Raw genomic sequence first — 18,209 nt, forward strand, 5'->3', positions numbered from 1 at the left:
AGTGGTGCTTGACAACAATCATGAGATTTGGTTTAATGAAACGTTTTTATTCCAGAAAAATCTACAAGATACAACAAGAGAATGCTCTTTTAATAGTTAAAAACGGTTATTAGTTTATGAAGCAACATTACTTATGAGAAAATAACACATTAAAGTAACACATTAACATTTACCTAATTTCAAAACACTGGCTGAGGGATCCCAAAATAGCAAGGATAATTAATCTAAAACAAATGCTCTTTTGTGAATAAATTTGCAAGTGATAAAACTAGCTGCAGAATATTCCATTTAAATCACTTGTAGCTCAAAACTAGCATGTTGGGACCTCTAGGATTTGTTATCCATGAATACTAACAAGGCACATAAGGATAAATCAAATGTTGATAACAGAAATAGTTACACCTGAATATGAGACAACTTGATAGCACAAAGCCAAAACTATGAGTTACATACTAATTCTAAATACTTAGCTTTCAATACCAAGACAAAATGAGTTTTGTTCATAATCGAGAAATTTAGTTTCTCATGTACCAGGAAAAGGGCCAGCTGAGATCTAAGCCATGGAACTATGTCACTGCTGGCCCTAAGCAACTCTGTGATTGATGTTAAGATTTCCAGGTCCTCACAAACTCCAGCACAGGGACATTACCAAGAACTGTTCTCAAAGTTTCCATCTGCTAGCAAGCTTTAAGCTACAGTGTGGTCTAGCCACTTTCCAGGGATCTTTTGGGAGCCAGTCTTCCCTACAAGCACCTTGGCATTTGAAAGGCTACCTTTCTAAGATCTCCCCAGGCAGTGTGCTCAAGTGGCCTCCTTATCCTTATAGAAATAAACAGAAAACAAATGAACCAGAAATGACTTTGGCCTCACATTGGCAATGTGAATGTAAGTAAAATGGTACCTTTCTCTTTAGAATCATTATAAAGTTGAAGTTGCCTCATTTTAAATTAACTTTTGCAAAAATCTGGGAGATTATATTTTACTTGAATCAAAGTCAGAAAATACAGACAAGTCATTCTTTAAGAAAATTTATTTGTTCCTCTAGCAGAAATAGGAAAATGGTGAACATTTGTGCAAAATGTACATTTATGAAGTGAATCTTGTACACATTCTCCTTTCTAATACAGGCTTGTTGCTGTAACATTATCCTTGGGTTTTCAAATCCAGCTAGTACGGACACATCTTTTACTCTGTTTTGCCATTTATAGCTGCTGCTTCCTCTCTCAGACGAGCTTTCTTTTCCAAGTTCAGCTTTGTTAAAGACTCATTTCTTTTGGCAGCCTAACATTGAAACAGATTTGAATCGGTGAGCAGCCAATCGAAGCACAAGAAAGATGCATACTTATCTCCCTTCTCATCCTTTATGGCCCTTAGCCTCTCCTTTTCCTTTATACTTCATTTCCTCTCTTCCCTATCATTCTGTTTTATATTAGATGCCTTCTCATTTCCATCTCCATACCTCTTCGCTCTTTTCACTTTTGCCTCTCCTAGTTCATAGGCATGCTTTCATGCCCTCCTAGTTCTCAAAAATTCAACTTTTGGAATCCCAGCTTTCCAAAATATTAACACTGATAACTTCCAGCAGTGTCTATCCCACCCATTCTCTTCCCTCCCTCTGCTTAACTTAAATGTCTATGAAGCCCACATATACAGACCAATAAGATAAATTTTATATGTCGAGTAAATGACATTTTCTTTTTTTTTTTTTTTTTGCCAGTCCTGGGCTTGAGCTCAGGGCCTGAGCACTGTCCTTGGACTTTCTCAAGGCTAGAGCTCTACCACTTGAGCCTCAGCACCACTTCCAGCTTTTTCTATATATGTGGTACCAAGGAATCAAACTGGGTCTTCGTGCATGCTAGGCAGGCACTTTAACCACTAGGCCAAACTCCTGGCCCCAGCCTGGCATTTTCTTATGTCTTTTGTTATGTCACATGGAACATGAAGAAGAGAATGGAAATAGGAAGTTGATGGTAAGGGAAAACAATGGCTTCCAAGTGCATTAAGTTCAAGCTCAGTGCCACACTTGCAATCCTTACTCAGGAGGCTGAGATCTAAGGATCAAGGTTCAAAGCTGCCATCTAGGACAGAGACTTTATCTCCAGTTAGCCACCAAAAAGCTGAAAGGAGCTCAAGGGATAGAGTGCTAGCCCTGAGTGAAAAAGCTAAGGTATAATACCCAAGCCCTGAGTTCAAGCCCCAGGACTGCCACCAAGAAAAAAAGAAAGTATTAACTTCAAAAGTTCATTCCAATAACATTTACCAACTTCTTGAAAATGTAATTCCACAGAAAAACAGAATGTTACAACTGCATGTTACAGAACAGGAAAGGAATTTCTCCAAGGTACACAATATATACCTTCAGATGACATTATGCCTAGAGGAATAACTCACTCTTGGAGTTTTCAACTCAGCAAGAAAAACTGAGTACATAGGCCAGGTGCATGGCCTAGAGTTAGAGTGCTTGCCTAGCATACATGAAGCCCTGGGTTCAGTTCCTCCATACCACATATACAGAAAAAGACAGAAGTGGTACTGTGGCTCAAGTAGTAGGGTTCTAGCCTTGAGAAAGCCCAAGGACAGTGCTCAACCCTGAAAGAAGGAGAGGAGGGGGAGGAGGAGGAAGAAGAGCAACTCTTGTGTCATGTCCACATGCTTCTGTAGGTTTCAGTCTGAGAGCCATGGATAAGAGGTCAATGAGAGAAACAGGAACAGCACACTTGCCTCTTTGTACTCCTATGAGAACTGCAAGGCTCAAAAGACAGCCAAAAGTTCATTCCCGTTGACTCAAACCATTGGGAATAAGGAGATCAGGTAACAACCTGTGCGAAGCAGGTTTTTAATAACTGATTACAGTCAAAGACATTACATGGAGAAGTGTGAGCTACCTCCTAGCCCCATGTGTTCTTATATAGCTTAGCTTCAAAACTGTGGAAAATGAGCTGGGCACGGTGGCTTACACCTGTAATCCTAGCTAGTCAGGAGGCTGAGATCTGAGGATCGAGGTTCAAAACCAGCTCCAGCACTAAGGTCTATGAGACTCTTTATCTCCAATTAACCACCAGAAAACTGGAAGTGGCATTGTGGCTCAAGGGGTAGGGCAGTAGCCTTGATCTTCGCTGAAGAGCTCAGGGACAGAGCGCAGGACCAGAGTTCAAGCCCCACAATCAACAACAAAAAAAAAACTGTGGAAAATGTACGCATAGTTTAAAATATGCCAATCTTGTATTATTTTTTCATTTTACTTATGATATTTGTGATAACGCCTTTTACTTCATAATAAACAACCAGTACTTCCTAACCTTTTGCTTTGTTATTTATCCCCAGGCATATCTCAGGTTTGCCCTACTCTGTCTCATTTGTGTCCGATCAGTTTTCATGCAGGAAGTGGCTTCCTCTTCTTAGTACAAGGGTCACCCTTGCTTTGTTCCACCCATTCCGTGGAAAACCCGGGGGCCTCTCACCTTCTTGCCCTCAATAACCATCATGATGCATCCTGCCACTGTGAGAGCGATCATTACATAGCTGATCTTCACCCGGACTTTGTTCTTTGCAGCGTCAAGCATCTCAAACCTAATAATACAATGGGGTCGTGAGAGAAGGTTATTAAAAGCTAAGCCTCCTAAGCCAGGAGTGGAGTGGTGTCTATAATAATAATAATAATAAAGAAAAAGAAGTGAAGACTTTATACAACACGGGGAAGATGAGGCATGTACAAGACAGCACAGATTTAAAGAAATTAACTCCTTGCAGGAGTAGGATGATGTGGGGCGGGAGTGGGGAGTACTTTCTACTTTTTAGACCCCTTCCATTCAAGATGCTAGTCAATCAGTTCTTTGGCCTGAGCCTGGAACACTGCTTTGGTGAGAGTGATCACTGCCTGCTGGGGTGGGGGTGGGGGCAGGGGCAGACACTTAGTATTACCTGGAGACTTTCTGATTAACACTGAGGAAGTGCTGCTGGCATCTTAGCAGGGAGAGGCCAAGAATGCTGCTAACTTTCCTCCAATACACAGGCTAGTCCCCCATAACAAAGAATATCCAATACCATCATTTCCAAATAGTGAAAAAGTCAAGATCCCAACCCAAACTTGTTTTAAGGAAGTTAGCGAAAGTAGATATTTTTTTCTGAATTCTGAATAAGAATAGGTTGCAGTGTTTCTCAACTTTCTATCACTATAACCAATACCTGAAACAATCAGCTTAGAAAAGGGTAACTGGGGCTAGTGGCACATGCCTGTAATCCTAGCACTCAGGAAGTTGAGGCAGGAAGATTTGGAGTTTGAGACCAGTGTGGGTTATTTTTCAGAAAGAACAGACAGACAGACAGATGACTCTGGCTCAACTTTGAAGCTTTCAGGCTATGGTGGGTTGGCCCATTGCTTTTGTCCAGTGGTGAGGCAGAACATCATGGCAGCAGTATATGGGGGACAAAACTACTCACTTCACAGGAAGCACAGAGAAAGAGAAGCACCCAAAGCCCTACCCTATACCTTTCTATAGTCTCCCATTAGCACCATTGTGGGAACCAGGCTTTTTAACACATAGGCCTTTGCAGGGGTCTAACCACAGCAAATGCAATGAAATACTCATGTCCAAGGTTGAGTCTTGAGTATAGCTATTGACTGACATGCCCCTAAAAAAGCAAACATCCTTGTTGAGTCACGTTTCTGAAGGTAGGAGATGAAATTAAAGCTTGGGAGTGCCTGATAGCTCTTGACTAGTCATTATGTAACGTAACTACTGGAAGAGGCTTTTCAACAGCTTTTGTTCTGGGCGCTTGCCAAAGACAATGCATTTAGACAGAACTAAAGAGTACACTGTTTTTCCATTAAAGCAGATGGGTGAGAAAGGAAAGCAGCTTACAACCTAACCTCAGTACTCACGAGATAGTCTCTGGGATTTCATCTGTCTTTTTGAAGCGACCTGACCATATCAGCATCTTCTTCTCCCAGTCTGTGGGTTTGTGTAATGGCACTCTGTGGCTATACATGTCTGTGAGAGAAACCAGACAAGATATCTTACTTGAGATTGTAACTTATAAACTCCATAACCACAACCAGAACACACTACTTATACCTTTCAGTCTTTTATTAAACAAGCACTGAGAACATCTGAGCTAACTGGAGATTTATTTGAACAGAATTTCATAAAAGTGCCTTGTTTTTCAAATGAGCACTAGAGAAAAGTAAAAGCTCTATTTCCCAATATAAAAGTGATGTGAAAGAGCGCCATGCACAGACAGACAGGAAGACATGGAGAAACAGAAGGGACAACGACGAGCTTGCCTGATGTGACCAGAAGAAGAAAAGGTGGTAAGGTTAGACTAAAGAGACCTTGAACACCAACCTAATCAGTTTGGATCTGTTTTGGGAGCTACATTTAGAATCAAGAAAGAAGATACTGTTTTCATTTGTACAATGGGTCAAAGAAAGAAGGAAAGGTCCTACAATAAAAGGGTAAGGCAATATGTTCTGAAACAAAGATGTAGCAATGGGAAAAGAGAAATGTTCAGTCTAAGAATAACTAGAAGAATTTACAGATTAGATTAAGGTTAAAAAAGAAAAAAAGAAATAAAGAACTTCAAACTTGGAAGACTAAAATAACAGAAGTACACTTATGTCAGATATTATGAAGAGAACCAGTTAGGAAAGGAAAGGAATGAACACAAATACTATTTCATTCCAAATGGAATTCACATCATCTGAGTAGATCCCCTTAGCTAAGGAGTGAGGAGAGATAAACATCTATGCAAAGGAAGGGTGGAAAAGAAAGCAGAGGCCCAAGGTTGAGCTGTGGGACATAGTTCAGATAATCAAAAAGCAGAGAGAAGCAGTAGAAGGAAACGGAGCAAGCCAAAGAACAGGAAAAGTACCAAACCGAAGTCCGTAAAGGACAAAGAATCTTCTGAAAAAAGGACAAGCTATCGAAAGAGTTAAAAAGAAAAAAGAGGGAATTACAGAACACTGGGCTTGGAGGAGATGTTAGATATTCTCAACTTAGTTTTATCCAGTGCCATCTCTCTCTTCCAGAACAACCATCTCCTTCCCTGCTGCCTACTACATGTCCCATTCTCATCCACCACTCATTTGCTTCCATTTAGTTAGAGAACAGCCAAGAGGAACAGAAAAGTCACCAGGAAGAACAATACAGAAAGAACCAAAGGCAAGAGAAGAGATTTACAAGTACAGAAATAGTATTACTACTAATTAAAACAATTCAAAAATGTCCATGTGGGGAAAAGCCATCTACAATTCTAGCATAAGTATTAAATTTTAATTTTGGTTTGTGTCTTGTTTTATCCCCATGAACAAGTTTGTGTGTGTGTGTGTGTGTGTGTGTGTGTGTGTGTGATGCTTGTGCTTAAACACACTATAAAATTTTGTATCCTGCTTTGTTCAGTAATGAAGTAAGCACATATTTATTATAAGCCTCATTATTTCTAGCTATAATATCAGACCTAACATTAATTATCATTCCTGGACTATTACACAGTATAGATACATTCCTGATTTTCCACTTTTTACATAATTGGAAAAACCAATAAAAACTTACTAGTTGTAGCTTTGGGACCTTCCTGTGGTTTGGTGCAAAATCCATTTATTCCCTTTAGTTCAGAGTTTCTGGTAAACCTTACAGCAGAGGAAGCATTTCGTTCATATAACCGAAAACCATTTCCTAGAAAAGAGAAAAAAAATGTTTCAGAATATTTGGCATTTTTTCAAAGATGAGAAATATCTGCCATGTTTTACACTTATAAAAATCAGTTCATCAGTTGAACAAAATTAATTCAACTAAAATTACTATATGTAAGATAGATGAACTGGATACCAATGGCTCATGCCTGTAATCATAGCTTCTCAGGGGACAGAAAAGTCTATGATGGTTCTTACCTCCATTTAACTACTAAAATAGTTGAAAGTGTAGCTGTGGCTCAACTGATATTGGGCTAGCCCTGAGCAAAAAAACCTCAAGGATAGCACCCAGGTCCAACGTTCAAGCCCTAGGACAAGCATACACACAAGATATATGTACTATGTACACGTAGGATATATATAACTATTAACCATTTCAACTACTATGTGTAATACCATTATGTAAATACTTTGCTGGTTAGGAAGTTAGAAATTAGCAGCATTAACATTTTTTTTGGAGGGTCATGGGACTTGAACTCTGGGCCTGGACGCTGTCCCTGAGCTGATCCTCAGCTCAAGGCTACTGCCCTACCACTGGAGCCATAGAGCCAGTCCCACAGACTTTAGTGCCGGGGCTGGCTTTTAACCTCGATCCTCAGATTGATCTCAGCCTCCTGAATAGCTAGGATTATAGGAATGAGTCACCATGCCTGGCCTTATTCAGGGCCTGAGCACTGGTCTTGGGCTTTCTCAAGGCTATGGTATAACACTTGAGCCACAGCATCACTTCCAGCTTTTTTCCATGTATGTGGTATATTGGACCTGGATCTTTGTACATGCTAGGCAAGCACTCTACCACTAGACAAAACTCCCGGCCCTGTGAAATGTATCTTTTATTTGCCTGTTTTCAAATTTAATGAAATACTTTTCTCTAAAAGTAAACAGGTAACTTTCCATTTGAAAGCAGTATAAGGAATGTTTGCTTTTTTTCTCAGTCATGGGGCCTGAATTCAGCCCAAGGGCTGTTCCTGAACTTTTTCACTCAAAGCTAGAGCTCTATCTTTTTTTTTGGCCAGTCCTGGGGCTTGATCAAACTCAGGGCCTGAGCACTGTCCTTGGGCTTTTTCATCAAGGCTAGCACTCTGCCACTTGAGCCATAACACCAATTCTGGCCTTTTCTATATATGTGTTACCAAGGAATTGAACCCCGGTCTTTGTGCATGCTAGCTAAGCTCTCTACCGCTAGGCTAAACTCCCAGTTGAGTGTTCTACCATTTTAAACCAGGGTACTACTACTTAACCAGGGTGGTTAATTGAAGGCGTCTCACAGACTTTCCTTCCCAGGCTGGCTTTGCACCGTGATCTTCAGGCCTCCGCCTCCTAGGCAGCCAGGATTATAGGCTTGAGCCATCAGTGCCCAGCTAACCCTTGCGTTTTAACTTGTGAGGTATTCCTCTCTAAAGAGCTGTTTAGTTTTGGAATGTTCCTGCCTCTAGGAACCCTTTGAGGTTGCCTTTTGGTCCTATGGCTTATCACCATAACTTGGCATTTTCAGTGAACACAGGTAAGAAGTTGTGTTGAAGAGGAACTTTCTCAAATGTGGCAGCACACCAGAACCAATATGGAAATCATATGAACCAGAGGGGAGTTTAGAAAAGTTCTCTGGTCTTTCCTGAAGCAACGTGAGCAATCTTGCACATACCCCTATCAAAGATGCATCGGAGCTTTTCACATGTCACTGTGGGCATCACATCTCCCAAGTCTTCCCTGTTCCATCTGCTTTTTGTTTGACTCCACTATTTATTATCACCTTCTCCAAGTTACAGTAAACATTACTGCTGGTAGTTTTGAACAAATGCCCCAGTAACAAGTTGTACAGAATCAGGTGAAGGTGTATCTGTGTGTATGGAGGGGGGGGTCTGAGAATGGCTAGGCAAATAAGAAATAGTAACAAGTGTCTGGGATTTGGGGGAGTGGGAACCCAAACTTACTATTCTTTCTCCAGACCCTGCTAAGTTGTTACTAAGCTAAATAAGGTCATTGGTCTTAGTAAATTCTGTGATTTTGAAGCTGTCATTCAAGGCTATTAGGAAGCTGAGGGAAGATAAGAATAAGGCAAGTTAAAACTAAGAGGTACTTAAAAACTCCAGTTGTGAGAGCATGAGAAAAGTCTATGAAGTTCTTCCATATTTTATATAGTTCTCAAGATTAGGATAAAATCATTTACAGTTCGGATTCTCATATATACATATAGATGACACATGTGATATGATCTATAACACAAATCATTAGACCACCTACTCTTAATTGTTTGGAGTAGACGTAGGGAATCTGTGAATTTCTCTTTTTTCCCAGTTGTCAAGATTTGAATTCTAGGCCTTAAGATGACTCAGCTTGTTTGCTGAAATTGGTTTCAGAGTTTGGAATTACTATTGGTTTGAGACTACATTTGAAAGCCATAAGTTTTTTCTGCCTTAAATTGTAGTAAAATATACATAACACAAAAATATACCAACTTAGGGTAGATATCAGCAGCAGAGGTGAAAGGTTTACAAAGAAGAATATGGTCAGTAGTTTGTTTACATGTATGAAAACAGAATACTGAAAGTCAATTTGTTTTGTTTTTTAAGAAGAGAGAATGGTTCTGTACATCACCTTTATAATAATAAAAAATAAGAAAATAAGGAAAAAAAAGAGAGAGTGGGGTGGTAGAGAGTCATGGAAGGAGTAAGCCTGTGCACATATGTGGAAGGCCCCTGCTACTACTCTACACAGGTAAGAACACCTACAAATTTTACTTGTTTTTTTTTTTTTTTTTTGCCAGTCCTGGGGCTTGAACTCAGGGTCTTGGGCTTCTTTTTCTTAAAGCTAGCACTCTACCCCTTGAGCCATGGTACCACTTCTGGCTTTTTCTATATATGTGGTACTGAGGAATTGAACTCAATATTTTGTGCACATTAGGCAAACACTGTACCACTAAGCCACAGTCCCAGCCTCATTTTACTACTTTTAAGTGTGAAGTTAGTTCAGGGCATCCAGTGTATTTATACTGTGGTCAAATCACCGTAAAACATCATCTCTGGGAATTTTCCTCTTCCTTGGAGAACCCTAAGTTAATACGAGCCAGGAGCATGCCTTGTCCCATATTTCTCCTCTCTGTCAGGCCCTTAGAAGGAAGCAAGGTTAACTGTTTGCCAGCTGCTCTTTAAACAGAAAACAGAGACAGAATCCATAATTGTTTCCTTTTCCATCTAGCAAAATTAGAACAAAGGCAGTTCAAGGGACAAAACAGGACAGAGGCTACTTAAGAGAACAGAGAAAAACAGACTCTGTTCAGTTTAGGTAATAATAAAGCTGAACATGTACATTCACTCTCAGTCACATAATACATGTTAGAGATACTTAAATGACCCAACAAATAATAATTAAATGTCTACTATGTGCCACACATTGTTTTAGGCAATGAACAGACTAGATAAAAATCTAGGCCAATAGGATTTACATACTGCTGGGGGAGGGGAGGGAGGGAGAGAGAGGGAGAGAGGGAGAGAGGGAGAGAGGGAGAGAGGGAGAGGGAGAGAGAGAGAGAGAGAAAGAGAGAGAGAGAGAGAGAGACAGACAGACAGACAGAGACAGAGAGCACGCAGAGGGAGAGAGAAAGAAAAAGAGAGATACTAAGTGCATGCAAGGATAAGAAAAAATAAAGGGAGATATGAAATGTGTATATGTCTATGCACACACACACATGAAATCTTAAGGTTGGTAGGGGAAGTCTCTTTAAGAATATAGCTTGGGGGGGGAGGGAAACGGGTACCAAGACATGTGAAAGGGTATCAATGTATGTGAATTAATGCACCTTCTATCTGGCAAATATCATGTAACCCTTTTACTAATTACAATAAAAAAAAAAAAAGAATATAGCTTTTGAGGGCCAGGAATCTGGTCTAGTGGTAGAGCGCATGCACACAGACTGGGGTTTGATTCCTCAGTACCACATACATAGAAAAGGTCGGAAGTGGTACTGTGGCTCAAGTGGCAGAGCTCTAGCCTTGAGAAAAGCCCAAGGGCAATGCTTAGGCCGTAGGTTCAAGCCCCAAGACTGGCAAAACCAAAATAGAACAAAAAAGAATGTCTCTTTAGAAAGAAGCAAGGGAGCTATCTGATGGGAGAATATTCCAAACAGCAAAATGTCCTGAAGTGGTTCTAGGGAACCAGAGCAGCACATAACAGGTAGATAAGTAGAATCTGAAGTTATAGAGGTACAGAGAAAGGGGTGTGTGGAGAAATAGGGGCCTAACGACACAAGAAGCTAACTTACTCCAACTCCACACTATATGCTGATTACTTTTACTTCCCTAATGTATAACCACTGATTAAAACATATACAAATATGATACAATTATACAGAGACCAATGTAAAAACAAATTTTAATATATTTTATCACTAAAAACAAGCAAGCATGAAGTACTTGATGTGCTCTTGAGTTTTATAATTATAGCAAAATGAAAGGATAAATAAACATTAGTATCATTAAGATCTTCTATTTCTATTTCAAGGAGATAGAACAAATTGCCCCAGACATCTAAGCCAGAAATTTTTCCATCATCTGATGAGTCACAATTAAAAACATACAAACCAAAAGAAAAGAGCCCTTTAGCCCTGTGGTTGCACTTGCAGGCTGTCCCGGCTGACCAGTTCTGTGACCCTAGAGTCCTAGCAAGAAGTTGAGATGAAGACTCCAAACTGCATCTGAGGTTCTAACAAATGGCTGGTTACTTTTAAGAGCAGAGGTTCTCAAACAAGTTGTATCAGAATCATCTAGAAGACTTGTGATAGATTCTCTTACCCCTCTGCTACTGCTTTCCATTAAGTATGTATCATCAGGGCCTTTTGATATGCATTTCTAGTAATATCTCAGTCGATGTTCACACTGCTTGTCCAGTGTGGTCTATCAGTGGTCTATCAGTGGGTCAGTGAGAATGCAGTGAGACTACCTTTCCTGGTAGTCTCTTTCCATAAAAATCATTTCTAACCCCAGGCTGGGGAATGAGATGCTTTTTATCTCACACTTTCTATATCCTCAAGGAGATAACCAGAGCCACAATGCAATATGGGACATGACAAATCTCTGGGAATTAGTGAAGGTAAATGAAATACTGGAAGAGAATGGAATCTTTAGGAGATTTTCTGATTTAGTGTTTCTTAATCTGATGTCATGATCCATTGTCAGCTCTGTGGAAAGTCATATTTTACTAGCTATTAAGTTGTAGTTCCTTAAAGAAATCGGATAAAACTGTAAAACAATGTATATTAAAAAGGACTTTAACATACATAAGCTTTAAGACATCAACTAAGATGGAGAATTATACATACATAGTACTTATTTTAGCCACTGAGAAAGCTGTGAATCAGTGATACCTCAGAATCAATAAGTACACTTAGAATGGGGTCTTGGTTTCTAAATACCATTTTCCAGAAGAAGGAAACAGGGTTACTTGGCCTCCCCCAGCTCAGACAGAAAAACAATAGAAGCCTAGAGCTTCTTTTAGTGCCACAAAGTAAAGTGTTCCTCACCAAGAGGTTGGAGCATGTAGAGATAGGAAGCAAAAAAGGGGCCGGGAGTTTGGCCTAGTGGTAGAGTGCTTGCCTAGCATGTACGAAGACCTGGGTTCAATTCCTCGGTACCACATACATAGAAAAAAAAGCCAGAAATGGTGCTGAGGCTCAAGTGGTAGAGCTCTAGCCTTAAGAAAGTCCAAGGATAGTGCTTGGGCCCAGGACTGGCCAAAAAAAAAAAAAAAAGGAAGCAAAAAAATGTAGAAGAGTATAATCCAACATATAAAGTGAGCCCATACTAATAGCAACAGAATAACAAATAAATGGGAGAAAGGATAAATTTTCTCTGTTTAAATAAAAAGAAACAATAACAACAACAAAACCTTGTTAATTCTCCTCCCTTCTGGACTCAGTTTAGTGATCTGTTCCCAAAAACTAGAATGAGAAAAGGAATAAAAATGCTACCAATTTGGGAAGACTAAGTTAAAAGATTGAAATCACTAGTCATTAAGTCACATGGATCTCATGCACACTTAATGAGGTATGTCCAGAAAGACACTTCACTTCTGTTCAGGTTACTCTCCAAATCCTATAAACTTATTCATGAGAAAATATCAAATAAACCCAAACAGGCATTTTATAATTCTCCAAAACTGTCAAGGTCATTAAAGTAAAAAGTTCTGAACTGTTATAGAGCAGAAGAAACTAAGGAGACATAACAACTTAATGCAATGTAGCATCTTGGATTGGATTCTGGAAGAGAAAATGGAATAAAGGGAAATGAAATAAAATGGAATAAAAATAAGTCTCACTTGGGCCAGGAGTTTGGCCTAGTAGTAGAGTGCTTGCCTAGCATGCATGAAGACCTGGGTTCAATTCCTTGGTTCTATATATATATATAAAACAAAAAGCTGGAAGTAGTGTTGTAGCTCAAGTGGTACAGTCTAGCCTTGAGAAAAGTCCAAGGACTCTTATCTCCAATTAATCACTAGAAAATGGGAAGTGGAGGTGTAGCTCAGGCCCAGGGTGCTAGCCCCATGACATACCAAAAAAAAAGTATGTCTTGAGCATTATAAAAAAAATTATATGCTAAGAAAGGTACAACAACTGGGTGCTGGTGGCTCACACCTATAATCCTACTTAAGAGGCTAAGATATGAGGATCACAGTTCGAGGCCAGCCCAGGCAGTAAAGTCCAAAAAACTCTTCTCTCCAACAAAACCATTCATAAAATGCCAGAAGTAGTGGTAGAGCTAAAGTGGTAGAGTACTAGCTTAGAGCAAAATGAAGCTCAGGGATGGTGTCCAGTGCCTGAATTCAAGCCCCATGACTGGCACACACACGGTAGCACAGTGTAGAAAAATAAAAGCACAGCAGATTCCAAGCTACCAATGCTATATCACCAATTGTTAAGTTAGGAAGATGTGCACAACGTCAGGAAAGAACAGGCCAATCATAGCAAGGCAGTACTTATAATCTGCTCTGTAATGTAGAATTTAATACAGAAGAGCAGCTCATGTATTTCTGAGGGTACACAGCGTATGCTCAATGAAAACATGTTGGCAAGATCTGGAGAAGTATGATAAGCAAAGTCAAAGGTGGGAGTGGTTAAATGGGCATGTTCCCAGGATTAGTTAGTGAGAACAAACAAAAAGAATGAAGGATTAGAGTGGGGTGGGAATAAGAGAATGATAAAAATGAGAGCTAGGATATATCTGTATGACCCAGTTTTGTACCTGTGTGATTCTTCATAAGTCAATTCCCTTCTTAAGTCTTAAATTCCCTGTGCAAAAATTAAAGGATTAGACTATGGCCTTTTCTGTATGTGTCATTCCTAGGGCTTGAACTTGGGCCTGAGTACTGCTCCTGAGCTGTTTTTTTGCTCAAGGCTAGTGCTTTACCACTTGAGTCATAGCCTGACTTCTAGCTTTTTTCATTTCTTTTCTTTCTTTTTTTTTGTGGGTCACAGGGCTTTTCAGCTCAAGGCCACTGCCCTACCCTTGAGCCAAGCCCCACTTCCTGTTTTCTAGAGGTTAACTGGAGATAAGAGTCTCAGGTCCTTTGTACCCAGGCTGGCTTTGAACCTTGATTCTCCTAAGTAGCTAGGATTACAGGTATGAGCCATTGCCCGGCTCATTTCTTTTTTCTTTTCTTTCCTTCTTTCTATCTTTTTTTTTTTTTTTTTTTGTAGTTTATTCTGCCTGGGTAGATTTTGAACTGAGATCCTCAGATCCCTCAGCCTCCTGGGTAACTAGGATTACAGAAGTGAGCCTGGCTGGCCCATGACTTAAAACAAAACAAAACAATCAGTTTACATAGGTTTATGATAGGAGGATTTAATTGTTAGTTTTTGCACATGTTTGCTTCTAAGATGTCTCTCCACTATTCCGGGATATGGGTTAAAATGATGAGAAGCTGACCAATGACCCACTACACTGGAAATAACGAAAACAATAGTCATTTTGTAAAACTTATCTATGGTATGAAGAAACATTTTAGTAAAACCATTCTATACTTTTGACCTAATAATCATTTTCTATAGAAAAATACAATGTCCTCAAAGCTTTATTTATTCTACTTTTAAAAGAAAGGAAGTGTTAATGCTCAACTTAGCTTAACTGCTAAATCTCTCCATTATTATGCTAAATCTCTCTATTTATTATGAACTAGAGTGCTCAAGATTTAGTAAAAAACAAAACAAAAACAAAAAAAACAATTGCAGGGACTGGGAGTTTGGCCTAGTGGTAGAATGCTTGCCTGGCATGCACCAAGACCTGGGTTCAATTCCTCGGTACTACATACAAAGAAAAAGCCAGAAATGGTGCTGTGGCTCAAGTGGCAGAGTGGTAGCCTTGAGGAAAAAGCCAAGGACAGGACTCAGGCCCTTACTTCAAACCCCAGGGCTGCCCCCTCCCCCTCCAAAAAAGTGCAGTTTTTACCCTCATGCAACCCACAGGTGTCAGTATTGTTTCTAATCATCTATATGAGTGCCTTTTTTTTTTTTTAACTAAGAACACATACTTCTCTTGAGTAATAGATGTAAACTATAGATTCTCTCTTAAAAATCAGTATAAAATCATTAAAATCTGAACATACTTTCACAGTTTCACAAGACCTCTCATCTGTGAAGTCTAAGCATTGCAAGTTAATAAACTTAGACCTACATCTACATCAACAAAACAATAAAAAAGATTAAAACTCATAAAGCCCTACACATTGTTTGCTAAGGGAGTAGAGTAATATTCACAGTGGAAGTCCCACCACTCAAAAGATTAAATTTTGGCATCTAAAGTCATATTGTAAATATTTTGCATAAGTAAAGTATGCCCATATGATGTTTCTATTTGATGTACTATTCCTTTGGTTGAGTTTACTTATCAAATCAGTCTTCTTTTCTGAAAATGATTTATATATAAATATATACTTCCATTTCTCAAGTAAATCTGCATTTCTTGCCCTTCTAATTCACAGTAAAGACATACAATTGGGGGCCTGGAGTTTGGCCTAGTGGTACAGTACTTGCCTAGCATGCACAAAGACCTGGGTCTGATTTCTTGGTACCACATACATAGAAAAAAAAAAAAAGCCAGAAGTGGCGTTGTAGCTCAATTGGTAGAACCCTAACTTTGAGAAAACCCAAGGACAGTGCTCAGGTCCTGAGTTCAAGCCCCAGGACTGGCAAAAAAAAAAAAAAAAAAAAGACAAGACATACAATTGGACAAATAGCCCAATGAGCAGCTTCAGCAATAGCAAAGAGCACAAATTTCAGACACAGAAGGCAAGGCACAATCTCCACTCAAAGCCCTCACACTTTCTGGCAAAGTGATCCTGAACAAGTCATTTAACCATTTAACTTCTACTTCCTTATTCATAAGAAAGAGAGGGGATGATAAGACTTACTTGAGAAAGCTGCTGAGTAATAAATCATATAAAGTATGTGAAAGTGTTTAGCTGTGAAACAGGAAAAAGACAAATCATTTGAAGTTGCTCATGAATCAGATGTTCACAAATCATTTGGAAACAAGACCTAATATAGCGAGGCACAGTAACTCACACCTGTATTGCTAGCTACTCGAGAGGCTAAGATCAGAAAGATTACAGTTCCATTTGAGCCAAGACACACATACATACACACACACACACAGACACACACACACACAAAGTTGAGACCCCCTATCACTTTTTCTGTTTTGTTTTCTGGCCAGTCCTGGGCTTGGGCTCAGGGCCTGAGCACTGTCCTTGGGTTTTCTCAAGGCTAGAGCTCTACCAGTTGAGTCACAGCAAGCATTCTACCACTGGGCCAAACTCCTGGCCGGAGACCCCTATCTTAACAAACAAAAAAGGCTGGACGTGGTAGATATGCCTATAAGTCTTCCTATAGCAAGAAGTATAAATAGGAGTATCACAGTTCAGGCCAATCTGCACAAAAACAAAGACCCTGTCTCTAAAACAAGAGCAAAAAGGGCTGGAATCATAGCTCAAGTAGTGGAGTACTTGCCTAGAATAAAGCCCTAAGTTCAAACAAAAACCCAAAACATGAACCATTGTTCTTTTTATTACATCCTTAATGTGCTATTTAATGTGAAATGTAAAATACATTGTTCTTAAATTATGTTTATGTGCCCGATGGTGAAGTTGTAAAACACCCCCAGAAATCTAAAGGGAGGCTTTGGAATTTCTGTGATGCCTGAGACAAGAATAAGTAGGAAAGACAGAGTAGCTCTTAGAAGTTCATCTTGTTGTTCCTTCACTTACTCTATAGAAAAGATTTAAACTTAATAAGATGTACAGAAATGATTTTAGGTGAATTACTTAGAAACTAATCAAACAAATCAACAATTGTAGCAGGGCTTTACTGTTCTTTTTAATGCAGAGGGTTTACATATAAACTGATTAGTTCTCTCCAGTTGAGACATGTCTGAAAATCGATTTTCCCCATAACTTTTTTTTTTGGCTATACATCAAAATTCCACATTCACTAATTTTTGCATTGCTTCATTCACATTTACAACATATATTAGCATTATTTCAATAACTGAGGTTTTCTTATTTCAAGAATGACTTTTTTTTTTTAACAATTTGATGCCAGGGAACAAACAAAAGCTCATTATAGCTCAATAAAACTCATAATAGTGTCCCCAACAGCAAACTGTCCTGGCATCCACAAAAGTCCAGATGCAAATACTTTTTAATTGTGAATCCCCACCGTGCCAAGACTCTGCTAGTTTCTCACAAAAGACAATTAAGCCAACCCTAAAATATCTGTCCCACAAACAGTCCCTACTTCGAAAACCAACTATAAAGATCCTGCATTTCCATAACGCTTTCTTCCAAGAAACTTAAATTGTCCCACATTTTAGGAAAACGATTCCGAGTATTCCGTGAGACGAGTCAATCCCAGATACTTTACAAGGGAATGAGTTCTTGGGAAGCGGGGGAAGAGTAGAATAACGGGTGAGGAAGGTTAGGTGAAGCTCTAGAGTAAAAGGTGCTCTGAAGCCTGGGCACAGAGGGGTCTGCAGACCTGGGGTCTGTAGACGTGAGACTTCAGGGGCCCCTGAAGGTGGTGCCAGGAGGGTGGACGCAGAGCCAGGTGCGAGGGTACCAGGCCATGCCAGCAGCTGCTCTGATCGGCCTTTACTTTCCCATCACTTCTATGAAGTGGGTGAGCTTCCGAGTCACCTGGAGGGAAAGCAACTCCTGCGTCTGGAGGACCGCGGGTTTCTCCCTCTCCCCAGCGGCCGCGCTGGTGGCCTTCCCTCCCGCAGCCCGCCCTGTATCTCACCCGCCGCCAGTCGCAGGCCACGCCAGCTCCCCATGGCCGCCTGCTCCGACGTCTGCACCGTACCTCTCGCAGTGCGGGGGAGTCAGTGCGCTCAATGTCACCGGGCCGGGGCGTCAACAAGGGCTGGGGAGGCGGAGGGCGGTGCTGGAGGGCGGGGCAAAGGGCGGAGCCAATCGGGTGCGAGTGACGCGCGAGGCGCGCGGGACGTGTGGGACGTGAGCGACGCTCGGAGCTGGC

General features: G+C 40.2%; 1 protein-coding gene across 1 annotated transcript; it reads right to left on the minus strand.

Moving 5' to 3' along the window:
- Positions 1 to 1,012: 1,012 nt before the first annotated feature.
- Fam162a (family with sequence similarity 162 member A) lies at positions 1,013 to 18,095 on the minus strand. The gene is made up of 5 exons (XM_090345472.1): positions 17,973 to 18,095; positions 6,552 to 6,674; positions 4,883 to 4,991; positions 3,462 to 3,570; positions 1,013 to 1,281 (listed from the first exon to the last, which is right to left on the minus strand). The coding sequence occupies exons 1-5, from the start codon at positions 18,004 to 18,006 to the stop codon at positions 1,186 to 1,188; spliced, it is 471 nt and encodes a 156-aa protein (XP_090201598.1). The 5' UTR covers positions 18,007 to 18,095; the 3' UTR covers positions 1,013 to 1,185.
- Positions 18,096 to 18,209: the final 114 nt, after the last annotated feature.

Source organism: Megascapheus bottae, chromosome 1 (genome assembly GCF_031878675.1).
Source record: "Megascapheus bottae isolate mThoBot1 chromosome 1, mThoBot2.hap1, whole genome shotgun sequence".
Classification (NCBI taxonomy): Eukaryota; Metazoa; Chordata; class Mammalia; order Rodentia; family Geomyidae; genus Megascapheus; species Megascapheus bottae.